The sequence below is a fragment of the Pogona vitticeps genome, chromosome 14, assembly GCF_051106095.1.
Source record: "Pogona vitticeps strain Pit_001003342236 chromosome 14, PviZW2.1, whole genome shotgun sequence".
Classification (NCBI taxonomy): domain Eukaryota; kingdom Metazoa; phylum Chordata; class Lepidosauria; order Squamata; family Agamidae; genus Pogona; species Pogona vitticeps.
This window is the reverse complement of record NC_135796.1, coordinates 11,038,383-11,055,505: the sequence shown is the minus strand read 5'-3', so window position 1 is coordinate 11,055,505 and position 17,123 is coordinate 11,038,383. Positions and strand designations below refer to the sequence as shown.

Sequence of the window (17,123 nt, the reverse complement as noted above, 5' to 3'; positions counted from 1 at the left end):
TCTCCAGCATGTCTGGCTCAAGGTCAGCAGCCACACGATCTCTGTTGTCTGGGACATCCAAATCTTTCTGTGTATTCTTGCCACCTTTTCTTGATGTCTTGTGCTTCTGTGAGGTCCCTACCATTTTTGTCCTTTATCATGTCCATCTTTGCACAAAGTGTTCCTTTAATATCTCCAATTTTCTTGAACAGATTTCTGGTTTATCTCTTTCTATTATTTTCCTCTAGTGTATTTCTTTACATTGTTCATTTAAGAAGGCCCTCTTGTCTCTCCTTGCTATTCTTTGGAAGTCTGCATTCAATTTTCTGTAACTTTCCCTATCTCCCTTGCATTTGGGGGTGGGGGGTGGGGGCATCCCTGCACTCACAGGTGGGTGTCACGCTCGCAGAGGGGCATGTCGCATGACACGCCCCTCTGCGAGCGCAACATGGGCCCTGTCCGTGCGTGCATGCATTAGGGGGGGGCCAAGATCTGTCTCCATGGCCCAGTTCCAGGAAGCCCATAGACCAGCATCAGATGGTGGACCGGGGGTTGGGGACCCCTGCTTTAAAGGAGAAGCCATCAGGCACGCAAGGTGTTGGACTCCATCTAAGCCTGGTCATCTCAGACTACTGGTCACACTAACTGGAACTGATGGGAGTTGGAGCGTAACAGTCTTCAGGGAGGACATACCATATTTTCCATCAATAAGACGCCCCCCCCTACTTTTCTAACCCAGAATTACTTTCTTCACAAGAAAGTGGAGGGGGAAGGCAGAGATCAAAGCACTTTGATTCCTGCTTTCTCCCTCCACTTTCTTGTGAAGAAAGTGCTTTCCCCCTCCACTTTCCCTGCAAGAAAGTGGAGGAGGAAAGCAGAAATCAAAGCACTTTGATGAGTCTTGCTTTCCCCCTCCATTTTTCCCTCTTCACTTTCTTGCACTTTCCTCGCAAGAAAGTGGAGGGGGAAAGCAGGAATCATCAAAGCGTTTTGATTCCTGCCTTCCCCCTTCACTTTCTTGTGAAGAAAGTGGAGGGGGAAAGCAGGAATTCGATGATTTCTGCTTTTCCCCTCCACTTTCTTGAGACAAAAGGGGAAGGGGAAAGCAGGAATCAAAGCGTTTTTATCCCTCCCCCTCCTTACTTCTGTGTATAAGATAACTCTAAAATTTTAACCCAAAGATTTTAGACAAAAGTATCGTCTTACACCGCGGTACATTGTGTGGCTCTGATTTAGAGCTAATTTCAGACATTGCATTTTTAAAAGCCAGTCAGCTTATGTCTCTGCAAATATGAAATCATGTCTATTTAGACAACTCCAGTAATAAACAAGGATAATTAAACAACCTAAAGGTGCAAGTGCCACCTTCACATTCCTATGCTGTTGACTCTTCTGCGCGACTTGCCTTATTTCCTTAATTCATCAGTTTCCAGTATATAAGATCTCAGTATCTAACCACTCCATTCTCTTCTCATTCTCTGCATCATTAAACACACCACTGCACTGCATTTTTCAAAGATTAATGTGACTACGCTTCTGGAAATATACAAATTAATTACATTAGACATACTTCAAATCTTTTTCAACAGCCCTATTTTTATTGTTCTCTGGGGCAGCAGAAACATTTCCATTTGGTTTCAGGTCAATGAGGGAGGATGTAAATATAGATTCTAGTTCTAATTCAAGTTAAAAGGAAACAAAGGCAGAAAAAAGTGGCTATGCTCTGGGAGCTACAAAACCAAGTCAAATTGGCAAAAGTCACTGTTGCCTCACAATATGCAAGAACACTGAGATGTCAGCTAGCCAGGAGAAATACACAAGGTCTGTGGCAGAAACTGGCACTGAGATTTCATAAAACAAGCTCTAGTTAGACATTTATATTCCACAGGGATTTTTTTTTGGGGGGGGGGTGTCTCCAGAGGCTAAGACAGCTTGGAAATGTTATTTTTAGACTACAATTCTCAGCCAGCTTATTTATTAATTATGCTGCCTGGGGGATTCTGGAAGTGGCAGCCTAAAAATAATTTCTAAACTCTGAAAATAAACCTAGCTTGTGAACTCTGCCTCTCAGTGGCCAACCCAGCTGGTCACTTTAATATGGATTTTGCAATTTTAGAGACCAATATATATATTTGGTTGCTCTCCTCTTTCTTCCCCATTCCTTTTTTTATTGTGACTAATACTTTGTAACCTGTTGTAGGGGATGGTTTTATTTTAAAATTATCTATACAGTGTTTTTTTTAAAAAAAAAAAACCTAGGTGTTTCAGACACTAGAAATAAGTCATTACTGAATACATATCTTCCAGCTCTATGATTCTGTGATTAAAACATTTGTCATTTCCTCAAGTCATATTTTCATACAAAACACTACAGATGTTTTCACACTCACAGGAACAATAAGCCCTTGCCAAGTCAATAAGTTAGCTTCATCAACTTGGATATTACGGAAGTTCTTCATTCCACATTTGCGGATTTCTTCAAGCTCCTGCAAACCAAGAACAGCAGAAAGAGTATGTTAGCCCCAAAAAAAAAAAAAAAGTTGCTAAAGTTCAGGAAGCTTCAGAGATTGCTTTTCCCTTCACCCTGGCCTAGTTTGGAAGCCCATAGCAAGCCAGAAACAGGTACAGTGGTGCCCCGCTTGACTATTACCTTGTTAGATGAGGAAATCACTTAACGATGAGTATTTTGTGATCACTATAGCGATTGTAAAACGATGTTTAGATTTGAAAAAACCGCTTGACGATGATCGGTTCCTTGATCCGGGAACCGATTTTTCGCTTAACGATGATCAAAACAGCTGATTGTTGGGTCTTCAAAATGACTCCCCAATGTTTTTCAGGACGGATTCCTCGCTATACAGGCACTGGAAAATGGCCGCCCTATGGAGGATCTTCGCTGGATGTTGAGGTATTTCTCCCATTGGAACGCACTGAACCCATTTTCAATGCATTTCAATGCGGTTTTTTACTTTCGCTTGACGAGGATTTTGTTCTACAGCGATTTTGCTGGAACGGATTATCCTCGTCAAGCGAGGCACCACTGTACTGAGGTTTCCTTCTCTGCACCTCCCTTTCTATTCTCCCTCCTATACAGGTTTTAGCATGAGGATTTTTATTTATTTTACCGCTTTATTAACCAATATTAAGCCAATTATATGCAGGACACCAGCTTTATAGCAGTTCTGTATACTGAAGCCAGCACCAAGTTCAGGAGGGAAAGGAATATTGCTGCGAACATTATAATAGCCAATGTAAAATATGTATAGAAAAAACAAAGTCATGTGGTCTTTAGACAATACAAAAGCAAGGGCAGGTGATACCTTTATTAGACCACTAAATAATAACAATAAATAATTGCAATTCCAACAGATGCCAGAGTTGAAGATAACAAAAATTGGAGAAATTAACAAAGAGAGACCTGGCAAGAGAAATAACTTGCTTGTGGATGAAACACATTTCAGTGGTCCACACAGTCACCGGGGACACTGGGAACAATGCAGCGGAATTTTATAAAATGTTATAAACAGTTGCAGATCTCTAAAATAACACTATCAGAGCTGCAAAAAGTTGCAATATTAGGAACCACACACACACTACACTGATACTTAATTGATACTTAGGTTTTGTTAAAACAGTTATATAATACCAGTCAAAGACTCTGCCTATGATGATGATAGTATTTGGCTTATACTAGTCTTCGTCAGGCTGTACATCAACATATTGTGGAGAAGGAAACAGAAAAAAACATATGAACGTTCCAAAAGTCATGGCTAGAGATGGGCATGAACTGCCCCTTCGGTGGTTTATGCTGTTTCGTCCTTCAAACAGGGGTTCGGTGGTTCCCAGCCTCCCCTTCTCCAGTGGGTGCCCACTCAGAGGCAGCACCCAGGCTTCTCTGCCCTGCCTCCTCAGGGCACTGCCTCTGAGTGGGCACCTGCCAGAGGAGGCAGGGCAGGGAGAACCACCAAACACCTATTTGTTCAAGGGACAAACTGGCAGTTCATGCCCATCTCTAGTCATGGCAGTTATCCAGGGCAGAAGTTTCTAAACAGTGAGTTCCAAAATGCAGGCTGCAAATACAAGTCAGGAGTGCAGGTTTCAAATTCCACTGCGGTGACCATCAGTCAGATTATTTTTCCAACTCACCAAACAAAGGGCATTTACAAAATACCCATGCAATACTTCAGATTTAATTTAATGAACTAAGTGCCGTTATGTTTGTGAGTTTCTTTTTATCACTCCTAACACACTGATGCAGGGTCCACAGTTTCACACAAGTAATGAATGGATTACCTATAGCTATGTTCTAAATTAGTAAAATGAAAGCTATCTTTTAAAAAATTACACAATTCCCTCCAAACGATGTAAAGAAGGGGCAGAAGACATCAAATTTGGATTCATAGGAAGATGTGAAACCAGAGAAAGCAAAACAAAGTAAAGAGTGCTGTTTATACTGCCTCTTAGTGCTTACAGCACTCTCTGGGCAGCTTAAAATTTCTGATTATACAGGCTACACACTGGAAACACTACTGCCCCTGAGCAAGCTGGTAATCATTTTACCAGTCTTGGAAGGATGGATGGCTGACTACCTGAGCCAAATACCTGAGCCTGTTAGGATTAAATTTAGATTGTGAGAAGAGCCTTGATTGCTCTACTACAGTTTAGCTACTTTTCTATGAGACTCAGAGAAGCATTTTTTGCATACATGTACTAAGACAGTAGTCCCCAACTTTGGGCCTCCAGATGTTCATGGATTTCAACTCCCAGAAATCCTGGCCAGCAGAGGTGGTGGTGAAGGCTTCTGGGAGTTGTAGTCCAAGAACATCTGGAGGCCCAAGGTTGGGGACCACGGTACTAAGAGAGCTATGGCATGACACAAACAAGAATACGTATGCCTCCTTTACTGACTACAAGGAAGTCCAAGGCAAGCTGATGGATAAACAAAGAAATATGATTCAAGAAATATTCACGTAACTAGCAAACTGTACTGCTAGCCAAAAGCTACACTACAAGTTAATGACCAGAAGACAGAGGACATAAATATATTTTTAAAAGAGTTTTAAAAAAGGGTTATACTCTTGCTACTCAATTTGCACGATAACACCTTCAGAAAAGCCTCTGCTGATCAAATAACAGCATCACTGACAAAGATAAGGTTATCAAGAACATGACACATACAGACAATTCAGTATTACCAGCTGATTATGTAGATGTTTGACAGGGCATTTTGGAGATCGCTCATAGGATCACCACAAGTCAAGAGGTGACTTGATGGCACCTAACAGCAACATTTAGATAACGTGCAAGGATCTGCCTGCAGACCACCCACCATCTCCACTATCCTTACACACAAGCTGGAAATCACTCCTGTTGTTGTCAACAGGGCTTATGCTTCTACAAAGAAATATTGGATACCGGGGGTGTACGAACACTCTTCCAACAGTGTGTTTGTTATATAAGTGATACAGGGTAATAGGATCCTGGTCTCGGAAGTAAGCAATGAACTAAGTTTCAATTATGTATTTTAAAAGAAGTAAACTGTAGCCAGTAAAAAGGAAATCCCCAAACCCATGTGATGGTAAAACCTAAGGCAGCACTAAATTCACTGTACAAGCTTCAAGATATCACTTTGTCAAGGACTTTGTCAAGCATAATGTTACAAACATACTGTTAATGGGTAAAAAAAATACACTGCACATGCTACAACAAAGCTTATCGAGTGCTTCACCCTGAATGGCCTCTAGTTTTGCAGGAAGACAAGGAAGGCCACAGAAAGCAATACATTTTGAATCCTTATTTTCAAAATGCAAGAAACCGCCTTAAAATGCGCAATGTCTGCATCCAATGTGAGGCTCACAGACCCGCTGTGGGAAAACAGCAGAGGCTGTCATGCTTCTGTACTTTCACAGCTGAAGATTTTGGACATCATGCCAGATGGAAGAGATACACTATCTTAAAACCCTGTAGAGACTTTTGTTCCTATTAGTTTCCTAATAAAGATATCATCACTCTTGAAGTTTGGAATTATGGCTTCCCCTGATTTTAGTAAAAAGCAAGAAGTAAAAAAAAAAAATACTGTTAAAGATCCAGAATGAAAGTGTGGAGCAAGCTGACAAATTCAAGTACCTTGGATCATTACCGCACAGTATGAGTCAGAACGGAAATGGCCTGGAGCACATTTTCTGAGATGAAGCATGCAATATGGTACAAAAAAAATATTAAACTGTACTTTGAGAATGTGCATTTTATGGTACTATATGTTCTTGTTTCTACTGTATGGCACAAAACTATGCATTTTAACACTGGCTGTTATAAAATTTAATTATTGCAGGATGCTGAGAATTTCTTGATGAAAAGGGGAAGAAACAGTGAAGGGAATGAAAAGACCAAGGAATCATAAAATACATAAAATAGGGGAAGTTTGAATACTTTACTCACAGAATAAGAAACAAAAAGTACTGATTGTTACTGCTGATCATTCAATGTAAACAAAGATCTAGAATGAAAGCGTGGAGCATGCTGACAACCAAATTGAAGAATTTGTGGCTGAAGAATGTGGGAGACTGGATGCAATACAAATCCACTTTTCGGAGCTACAGCATCCAAAACCAGAAATAGTCATGATGCCACTCAACCTCCAGTACAAGAGGAACTAGCATGTAGAAGATACCCTCCTAGATGTTGTTGTTAACCAAGAGGTGTGTGAATTAATATAGTTTAGAGCTCAGAGTTGCACCACTGTTTAAGAAATACATGAAACTTTATAGAAGCAAGCTTTATATAAATGAGAACCTGGATTCACTGAAATCTGGGTTGGATGAGGGTCAATAAACTGAGGTTGAATCATACCGAAACAGAGACTGTGTGTGTAAGTGGCTCCCATATTTGATACTCCTGGATCCATCCTTGACACTATACAGAAACTTGGGCAACATCAGCAGCTCGGAGTGCCTTCTATCCGCTTTGGCTGGTACAGCAACGATGACCATTTTTAGACAGGGAGAGCAACCTTGCCACTGGCAACTGCAAGGCTAAACTATACTGCTGATTACTCATCTCTAGACCCAGTCAGAATCTCACAGCACATGCCACATTCTGTTATACACAATGCTTTTTCATTGTTTTCTCCTTTACACTTTAAACAAACTCAATGTATATGACAAATAATTAATTTAGTTTTGGAAGATTATTTGAAGACTTCAAAATGTTTACACTAAACCCAGAGTTCCTTTTAAAACAGCTTACAGTATTTCTCTTTAAACAGCACAATTGAAACCACAGTTTCATTTTAAAATTTGTACTTTCACCTTGCTATTCTGTTTACGGCAGTGCAAAATTTTTCACAAAGATAATCTGAGTCAAAGCTCACTCTTTGAACCGTTAGGCTCAATATTCTTATCATCTTTAGAGTAGTAAGTTGACTAAATGGGCGGGGTACAAATTCAATAAATAAATAAATATCTCAGGAACTACATCTAAACTGTTTTAATCTCATAGACATAACTGTGGGATTGTAACCTTGCAAGCAAGACTGTCAGCAGCATAACTACCCATCCAGGATTAGCATATATATGTAAAAAAAAGTATAACAGATGAAATTACTCATGGACTCTAGTATACTCACCACCAAATGAAACATAAACATAAACCCAAGGTACAGGATCACTATTGCATGTAATGAAGAGAGAAACAAAGAGCCTGGACATCGTTCATAAATTTTACTTGTCGCAGTCAAGAAAGCAATACTTCCAAATTCTGAATCAAACACAAACGCAACCATACTTCACTTGTAGTTAATGGTTATTTCCACAATAAGTCCTACTCGCTTGCAGAAACCTCAAGATAAATAACCAAGATACAAAGGAGTACTCCTTCTCCAGGGATCATAGGAAATACACATAGAAAAATGGAAGGAAAGACAAGCAGTGGTGTTACTGTCAAAAACTCAGGGCTACCAGACAATTCTATGTAAGTTACATAAGGGAACCATAACAAAAAACATTATTAAGTCAAGCTAAGAAGGAAATACAGCAACATTTATAGTGAATGAGATTCACTAAACTTCCTCATTGTAAGTTCTTCCAAGACAGATTGTTCAACTGGCAGGACTCGTCTAACCTCTTCCAAGACATCTTCACATTAATAAATGTAAGAAAAAAGGAGAGCCCCACGCAAGGACTGACAGATGCTTCCCTAGTGAAATCTCTCTTGCCAAGCAAACACAGTTGCAGCCAAGGAGGAATCTTGCTTCCCCAGTTAACTGGCAAGACATCTCCAGCAATGCCTATCTCGTTATTCAAGAATATCTGAACAGGAAGATTCTGAATAAGTCACTGTGTTAACCTGTTACAGCAAAGCCAAAAAGAACCTCAAGGCCCCTTACAAACAAGTTTTACTGGTTATAACCTTCCACGGATTGCAGTCTTCAGATGCACATAGTTGGCCACAGTCCACAACAGCTTAGGCCAAACCAAAGTCTTGAAGGTGTCACTGCTGTTTGAATGGAAGTTTATAATTTCAATATTAAATCTGGATGTCCATCAAGCCTATCTTCAACCTGTTCAGATAGCAGGGGAGAATTTCAAGTTTCCCTGCATTTCAATCAAAAGGAAATTGGTGTGGAATTAACTGCAGGGGCATATTGCTAATAAACAATGACACCTGGCTGGCAGGGGCATGTAAGCTGTCAAGATGTGGGACAGTAATTTTGATTTTAAGGGAGCACTGGAGGTTATGTGGGACCCGTGGAAAAAAGAGATTTCACATTCTGGGGAGTCTGAAGGTAGACAGGGATTACTGATGGCCAGACAAATGGGAGCAACCTCGGTGCTCATGAAGGGATTTTTGGCAGGCCAAATGAGTGAGAGTATTATAGGGGTTTGAACACAGATTTGTCTTGTTTTTAGTAAGTTAATATGACCCACCAAAAACGGTGGGGTTTCCCCCTTAGATTATGAGTGTGTCGCCCAGGCAACAGCATCATAGATTTACCCGTATTTTTCGCTCCATAAGACGCACCTTTCCATAAGACGCACCAATTTTTTAGGAGAAGAAAACAGGAAAATATAATCTGTTTTCTTCGCTCCATAAGACACACAGACTTTCCATGCCCCTGTTTTGTGGGGGAAAAGTGCGTCTTATGGTGCAAAAAATACGGTAGTTTGGAATTTTGGGTTCTTGGCATATGAACCGTAGCAAGAAGATATGAGCGACATCTTCTCTCTGATGGTTTAGGTTTTTTCATCATGACTTTTCAAGTTTAGAATCACAACACATTTATAGCTGCTTATTAACAATCCTTACCACCCTTGGAATGTACCCTATTACTAGTACAATCCCAGTGTGGGCAGTATGTTCTTCTGGAAGGATGACATGGAAAATATGTAATGAATCAGACGGTGGCAATGAGCTAACAATTGGTGTGAAATAACAACACAAGTTCTACATGTAGCACCTTGAGGGAGAACTGTGCAATTTTCATGCAAGTGAATCAGCAGCACTCACAGCAACCACTGGCAAAAACATGGGGAGGGGGGAATTAGCAGGCCAGGGTGAAGGGAAATCTTTTGCCACTGCCTCTTATCTTTACCATGAAAACCTTTAAGTTCTATCATTCATGTTAACTATGCATCTTTCACTCTACACCAGGCTTGTCCAACCTGCGGCCCGAGGGCCGCATGCGGCCCAGGTTGGCTCATAATGCGGCCCAGTGCAATTTTTTATTTTTAAAGAAATTCCAAAGTTTCAAGTTACACTGCCGGCGCTTGCGGCTGGAATGCGGCTGGGGCATGTCACAACAGTAGTAGGGGGGGAGAGGGAAGGAAGGAAGGAGTAGAAGGGGAGGGGAGAGGGGGCTGTGTGACTGCATTGTGCCGTCCCCGTCAATAGGAGGGCCCCATAAAGCCACCAGAGTCGAAGCTAGCAGCCTCTGCTGTCTGAGATTGCAGCTGCCGGTAAGCGCGCTTGGAGCGGGGCTGCGGAGGACGGCTAGGGCTGCCCCCCCCATGCAGCCCAAACCAAATTTATGTGTGGCCAAAACCAAATTTTCATCTTCTAATGTGGCCCAGGGAAGGTGAAAGGTTGGACACCCCTGCTCTACACTCTGTTTGCCATTTCCTCTCCAAGAAACAAATCAGGAATCTTCCTGCACCAACAGCAGTTATACAAATGCGGGCGGTGATACCTTTATTAGACCATGGGGAAAAATGTAAACAATGTGCAACCTTTTGTGGTTCAAATCTACATTCTCAGGCTGTGCACCAATGTTACAGATAAATTATTATAAACAAGAGTCCCAATATTTCATGGCAGACTCTGGCTTCAAACCACTTATAGGGGGGTAGTCTGAAACATCACCCCAACAAAAGAGGAATTGTGTTAGAAAGTTCTGAAGGGCAAGACCACTATGATGAACACTTTCAAGACCCAGCAATGTCAATGCCTTCACAACCTGAGTCAGAGATGAGTGATACTACTAAAGCTGTTTAAATTACCCAATGAGATGTAAAGCTAAGAACCATTCTCTTACCCACAAAACGAAGTTAAGATGAATAAAATTCCCTTTCACCTATCTTATTCAGAGGAGGGAGAAGCACAGTCTTTCCACTTCCGAATCTTATATCCACTTGAGGTATAACACCAACATAGCCAAAGATTGATGTGGAGTAGTCAGAACAATTATTTTACTGTTAACTCCACTGCCCCCTAGTGGCAATGATTATGCACATGTGTTCTGTGAGATGGGCATGTATACGAACCCCACTTTGTACAGATCTGCTCGGGGACAAATTAAAAAATAGATCAGTACCTAAAATAAGTCCGGGCTAGTACAAAACTGTGTGTGAAATGACTAGGCCAGGAGTGACGACTTGATATTCGTGTTTAAAATTCATTTCATATCAATCAGATTACAACCTTTGAGCTAGATGACTTTCCTATCACTTCAAAAGGAAGAGCTAATGTTCTGAACTCAGCCCCCACGCCATGATGAAGTAGGGAAATCACACTGCTTCTTAGTTTATGTGCTCAGGACTGTAACAGCCATGTCAGCAAAAAGATTTTATTAAAATAATAGCTGATAAAGTACATGAGGACCATTATTCAAATCAGTTTGGAAATTTTAAACCAGAGGTAACTCATGGGCCTCCAAATACTGTTGATGCTCCCAACAGCCCTCGCCATGAGCCATTTTTCCCAAGACATACAGCAAGTGGACGTCTGGAGGGCCATTAAAGACCTGACCTATTTTAACACCATTACTTTTAGCTATCCCAGTACTACATACTACTATTGGTTGATCGAGCATTCAACCACATATACAGTATCGTATATACCATATTTAAACAACCAGGAAATTGTTTCTAGCAAGACAATAAATGCCTCATCAATGAGTGGATGAATCATGCATATGTGAATACAAATGCTTGAGGTTAGTTACTGGGGTGTGGCTGCTTGTGTCAGAAGTTCAGCTGAGTAAATGTTTGACGATATTCCTGTTCAAGCACACATACTTAGAAATAACCCAACTTGCTGTTTCCCTAGATTTAAGGTGGAAATTAAAATATAACCTATATTTACACTGCAAGCATTTCTGAACGCTTAAATTTTAAAAAAAGGAAATAACACAGCATCCATAATATATTACCTACATTATAAGCTGCTCTGGGAGGTCCCCCCCCCCCCAAATAGCAGAGTAGAAATGCAATTAATAAATCATAAACCCAGTTCTCTAATTATGCTTGAACTGTAGTCACCTATTTCCCCATCTTCTCTCTCTCTCTCTCTCACTCACACACACACACACACACACACACACACACACACACACACACACACACACACACACACACACAGGATTAACTAAAAACCAGAAGTATTTAAGCACACATACACACACAAAATCATACATACTTCTCAGGTATTAGGCAATTCCATTTATTGCACCAACTTCTACCAGTAATGTACAGTTTCCTTAACATATGGTCCTCTGTAAGTTTACATTATCTTTCATCAGAGCTTGATGTAATTTTTCCTGTTTGTATGGACATGAGATTAAAAGCAAAATTTTACTGGACGGTTCAGTCAGGTAGCAGGTCTCGTATGTGATCGCCTTGTAAGCACATGGGACGGTTAAGATTCTTGTGGAGGTGCTAATTATGTGAATGATTTATTAATCATTTTAGGTATAATACTTTGTTACTGGGATGGTTCCTATTAGCAGAAAGAGTCAAGCACAAGCAATGAAGCCATGAATTGTGTGTGAATTTTCATTTTATGCAAATGCCACTGACAGCTCACAGAACTGACTTCAGGATCCAGGCACACACAAAACAAAAACTAGTAGCACCTCTCTGCTGTGGTCTCCCTGGCCCTTACCATAACATAGCTCTTTAAGGAGCACATCAATTCTACAACCACTTCTTCATGCAATCACATTGTCAAGCTTTTTACTAAACAAGAATCCTGAAATATTTACACACTCTTGTAAGAGTTCATACATTTTAATAGACAGATGACTAAAAAAGAAATCATTCATAAAAACAACAGATTTGAAAAAATATATGCAGTAACTGAACACATCGCTATTTTTCATGTGGTCATACTGATATGCTGGGAAATATTTTCTACACATTACTGTAGCTCTGTAGTTTCTGTAACACAGCTTCTTATGGGAGGCTACCATTCCTTTTATTAGCATCTATGTAAAAAAAATGTCAGACATTAACACAGTTTGGGCCATTTGCCTCCCTAGATAGGAGCAAACACCTTCTCACTATGCTTTGACTGTGTCAGGACTTAGGAGCTTCCTGGCGACTGTTCTCACAGAATACAAAAGGCCAGAGCAGTGTTCTCTGCTCACTCTTCATCCTGCAAAAATGCCTTATGCCAGGACTGTTTTCCAGCACCAGAGCAGAAGAAAACAAAAGACTGCTGCTGCCTTGACAACAGAAGGGCACACATTTCACCATGGCACTAGGTGGCCTATATCCTCTTAGTCACATGCTCTGCTGCCACAACTAATGTTCAGACCATGGGTTTCCCATCTTTGCACCACCACTAGCATCCAGACTTAAGATTACTAGCTATACCCACAGTCCCAAAACAGGGAACATTGTCAGTAAAGCAGAACATGTACTTAATGATAATTAGGTTCATCTAAGTCAGTGGTTTCCAACCTTTTTCCGAGTCGCAACCCCCTTTAATGAAAGCCAAGAAACCTGAGATCCCTCTTCCATGTGTGCCTAAAAAGGCGTTTTTAATGGGGTAAAGCCATCTCAGAATAGAGGCTTTTCTCTCCCTAAAGGCTTTTTTTCTCGTACACACAGGTACCTGCTAACTTTAATATCCCGCTCAGAAAATCAAGGAAGAATTTTTTAACAAGGATTACAACACACGTAAAGCAACCTGCAAAGCCTCCCAAAAACACTTTGCGACCCCCAGGCTGGGAAATACTGATCTAGTCGTCTATGGCGTTGTCAACACTGAAGAGTCATAGGGGAAAGTAAAATAAAAAATAAATACTGCAGAACTGCGTTTCTAGGTGATCACAGGTAACAGGAAACATACAATAAATGCAGGTGATTCTTTAGCAACCATATACGATACAGCAGTTGAAACAGCAATGTTTGAGCTAGTTCAGAGATGAGGAGGAAGTTCAAAATGGAGCAAATGTTAAGAAAATGAGATAACTAGCCAACATTAGTGCAATATTGAGGAATAACTGGGCAGTGTGGAACTGGCAGGTACTAAGTGCACATTAAAGCATGTGCACTAAAAAAGATGCATTAAAACTTCTTTCTAAAAAGACCCTAGGAAGCAGTTTTTACTACATGTGAATTTTTCACTTCATTCTAGCAGCTGCCCTGCCATTTCAGTATATAAGCAATACTTTTCAAGAATGTGACATTTTAATTTTTTTTTTAAACACAGGTTATGGTGTGGAACTATGTCCCTCCAGATACTACTGTACTGGGCTATGATTCTCATCATCCTTGACTACTGGCCATGTTGGCTAGGGCTGATAGGAGCTGGGTCCGCCATTGCTTGAAGGAATGCAGCTGTCCTGCCATAGAAAGAGGCTTGCTATGACAAATTCTGCTTGGGGATTTCTCTGCTTTATGATAAAATTTTACTATAGGAAACAGAGGAATCTGAAGCACTTTTCTAAACTATCAAAAAAGTGTTTTTATTTCAAGGTCTTTTAGATACAAATTTAAGATTCCCCTTCTAATATGTTTGAAATAGTAGAATTAACACACTTTTTACTTTAACATCATTAAGACATATATAAGTCAACACTGTGTATGTGTGCAAATAAAAATCACAGCTGCGATTTTACAGAAAAAACTCAGTCACAAATTATTCTCTTACTTTATGGGATGTTACCAGTTCTTTTATAGATTCTTCTTTTAGATCAAAACTTAACATCAACCCAGTGTTGGAAAACTAACAAAGAATATAGGCAGTATCTAATGACAACATTAATGCATGCTGGAGGTACAAAATATAAGACATGTAATTTGGTATTCTGCTTAGTACTGAAATCAATATTAAAATGAGACATATGTCAGTTACAGGACCAATAAGAATCAAAAATGGCAATTTAATACCATAATCTGTTAAGAGTGTGGAAGCAAAAAAATCAGCGGGAGAGTCTTACTTTCTGAAAAAGGCTTCTACCCTCACTTTTCTTTTATAGAACATTAACTATAGAAAAGGTGGGAAAATACCATGGAAATGTTCCATTCCACCAAAGTCAAGCCTATTCCTAGTAGGGAATGAAGAAAATTTAAATCAGTTTATATGACAGTATTCCAGAATTCAGGATTTCCTAAGGTCTGGAAAAGTAACATCATCCCTGGCATTTTACCGCAGCCACCACCACAGGTTTATCACACGTTCTGTCATGAAGTCATAAGGAAGTTGATCAAATAACTAAATCATTACTTATACATATAAATAACATCAATTTTTGTTTTATTCACATGATGCACTGCACACACATTCTAGAAGGCAAAGGAGTGGATCTAGTAGGCAAAGGGGTGGATCTAAAGGGGTGGATCCTTCCAGTGTGATTTAAAAGAGGAAATGCCTCTTCTAGGGTGACAACTGTCATTTACGGTTGTTGCAATGCCATCTTTCAAAACACATTTTATTAAAAAAAAAGAGCTCCCACTCAATTAATCAAGAGGAACATCTTTTTAATCAAATCAATCAAATATTAAAAGTAGTGAAAAAGCCACCTAGTAATTAGTGAAAAAAATACATCTCAGGAAGACAGGTGCTGAAGTTCATAAAGTTCTTTATACCGAACAACTTTCAACCCTGAGCAAAGTTTACAGCACATAAACGGTGTTATCTTGCTACTTTTAGCAACTGGACCTTCACATTTCCTCAATATTTCATCTTAGAAAGGAAGACTATATAAGGTGGTAACAAGCCCTAAAAGGATAAATGTATCTGAATGCTGCAGAGGAGCCAGGGAAGATGAAAGTCATCCTAGAGCCTACATTTACTGCAGCAACGACCGAAAGTGTGCGTGATTGTAATGGCACTTGGTCTGACTCAATGTCTGGTACCAGGAGTACAGATGGCTTTGGCTGGCCCATGTTATACCTCTGGGGGGCTTTTAAGGATCACAAGGAACACAACAAAGGCCTAAAAAAAATCACAGAAGCAAAACTGAAAGCGCTAAAGGCCACTTTCGGTTTTGATCAATGGGTGGGTGAAAACAGAAGGGAAGCAGAAACAGCATCTAGAGAAGATGAACTGCTGCTCCTTCTGGTTTCTCAGAAAAAGTAATCTTGCCGACTCTGCAGGAAGGAGGAGATGGTCAGAAGAGAGATCCGAGGGCTTTCCAAAAACAGCCTCAACTTTGCCTAATCGGTGCTTCTTAATCGTGGTCCAAGCCTTGAAAGCCCCACAAAAACTCCACCCTGTTCATGACGTCCCCAGTGGACCCTTATTCCCACATGCAACAAAAGCCATCCTTTTCATTTCTTACTGCTGAGGTCTTCTGTCTGGAGAGGGAAAGTTAGAAGATCTTTGAGGGATGGAAACAAGAGGCCAACCCACCTGATTTTGGAGCCCCCTGGTTTTTTTTAAAAAAAGACGAACAACGCTAACAGAACAGGGCGAGGAATAATAATAATAATAATAATAATAATAATAATAATAATAATAATAATAATAATAATAATAATAATAATAATAATATCCTCCTTTTCTTCCTCCTCCTATGTCGGAGCCACCCAGGACCCCCCCCAGTTCTCCGAAGTCGCCCCTGTTGCAAGCCCGCCCCCCCCCATCCTAACTGGGATGAGGGTGATCTGAGGGGCCAGCGATCTCCCCACGAAGAGGCCCAGGGGACCCCCAGCCCCCACCATCCCGCCCCACAAAGGGCTGACTCCGGCAAGGCCTCCCTCTTTGGGGAGAGTCGGGACCCGTCTCGCCCCCCCCAAATGCCCGCCCCGAGGGCACGGCCTCGCCCTCCTCATGGGTGTGAGGTGATCACAGGCTGGGAGGGGGGGAGAGAAGAGATGAGGAAGCGTCCCTCACGGCGGGACACCCACCTCCCTCCCTCAGACACCGATAACCCCCCCCGAGATCCAAGCAGGGGGGGGCGAGGGGGGGAGTTGGGCCGGCCAAGCGGCCTCCCTCCCTCCTTCCCTTCTCGCCCATGCCTGGCCTTTGCTTAGTCACGGCGGGCTCCCCCATCCTGAGGTGGGGTTGAATCCCCCCCCCCCGGGACACGGCTCGCCTTCCTTTCCCTCAGCCCGGCCTTGTGTGTGTGTGTGTTTGTCTCCCCCGCTTTTTTTTCCTTCCCTCCCGACGGCACCCCTCAGGGAAAGCCAAGCCCCGGAGAAGGAGAGCCTCCATTTTTCCTCACAGCCCGTCTCTCCCCCCCCCTCCCCCGCGGCCTAAAGCGCTGGCCATTTCCCCCCCTCCTCCTCAGGCGCCGCCGGCGGCTCTTCCAGGGCCGCCCCAAAAGCCAAGCGGAAGCCGCCGCTTTAGACTATGCAAAGGGGGGGGGGGCGGCGAAGGCGGAAAGAAGCGAGACCCGGGCCTCGCTTCCGAGGGGCCGAGCGAGCCGCTGGAGGCCGGGAAGGAGCCCCTTCCTGCCTTCTCCCCCCTCCGCCCCCAGG

General features: G+C 41.7%; 1 protein-coding gene across 3 annotated transcripts in view; it reads right to left on the bottom strand.

Annotated features, from left to right (window-relative positions):
• The window catches only part of UBE2L3 (ubiquitin conjugating enzyme E2 L3), a 227,381-nt gene that overhangs the window by 12,042 nt on the left and 198,216 nt on the right, over window positions 1–17,123 (bottom strand). For all 3 annotated transcript variants that reach the window (XM_072983160.2, XM_078381680.1, XM_020811096.3), the window contains one exon: window positions 2,370–2,465. In XM_072983160.2, the coding sequence (XP_072839261.1) occupies window positions 2,370–2,465 (96 nt within the window). The remainder of the gene's footprint in view (window positions 1–2,369; window positions 2,466–17,123) is intronic.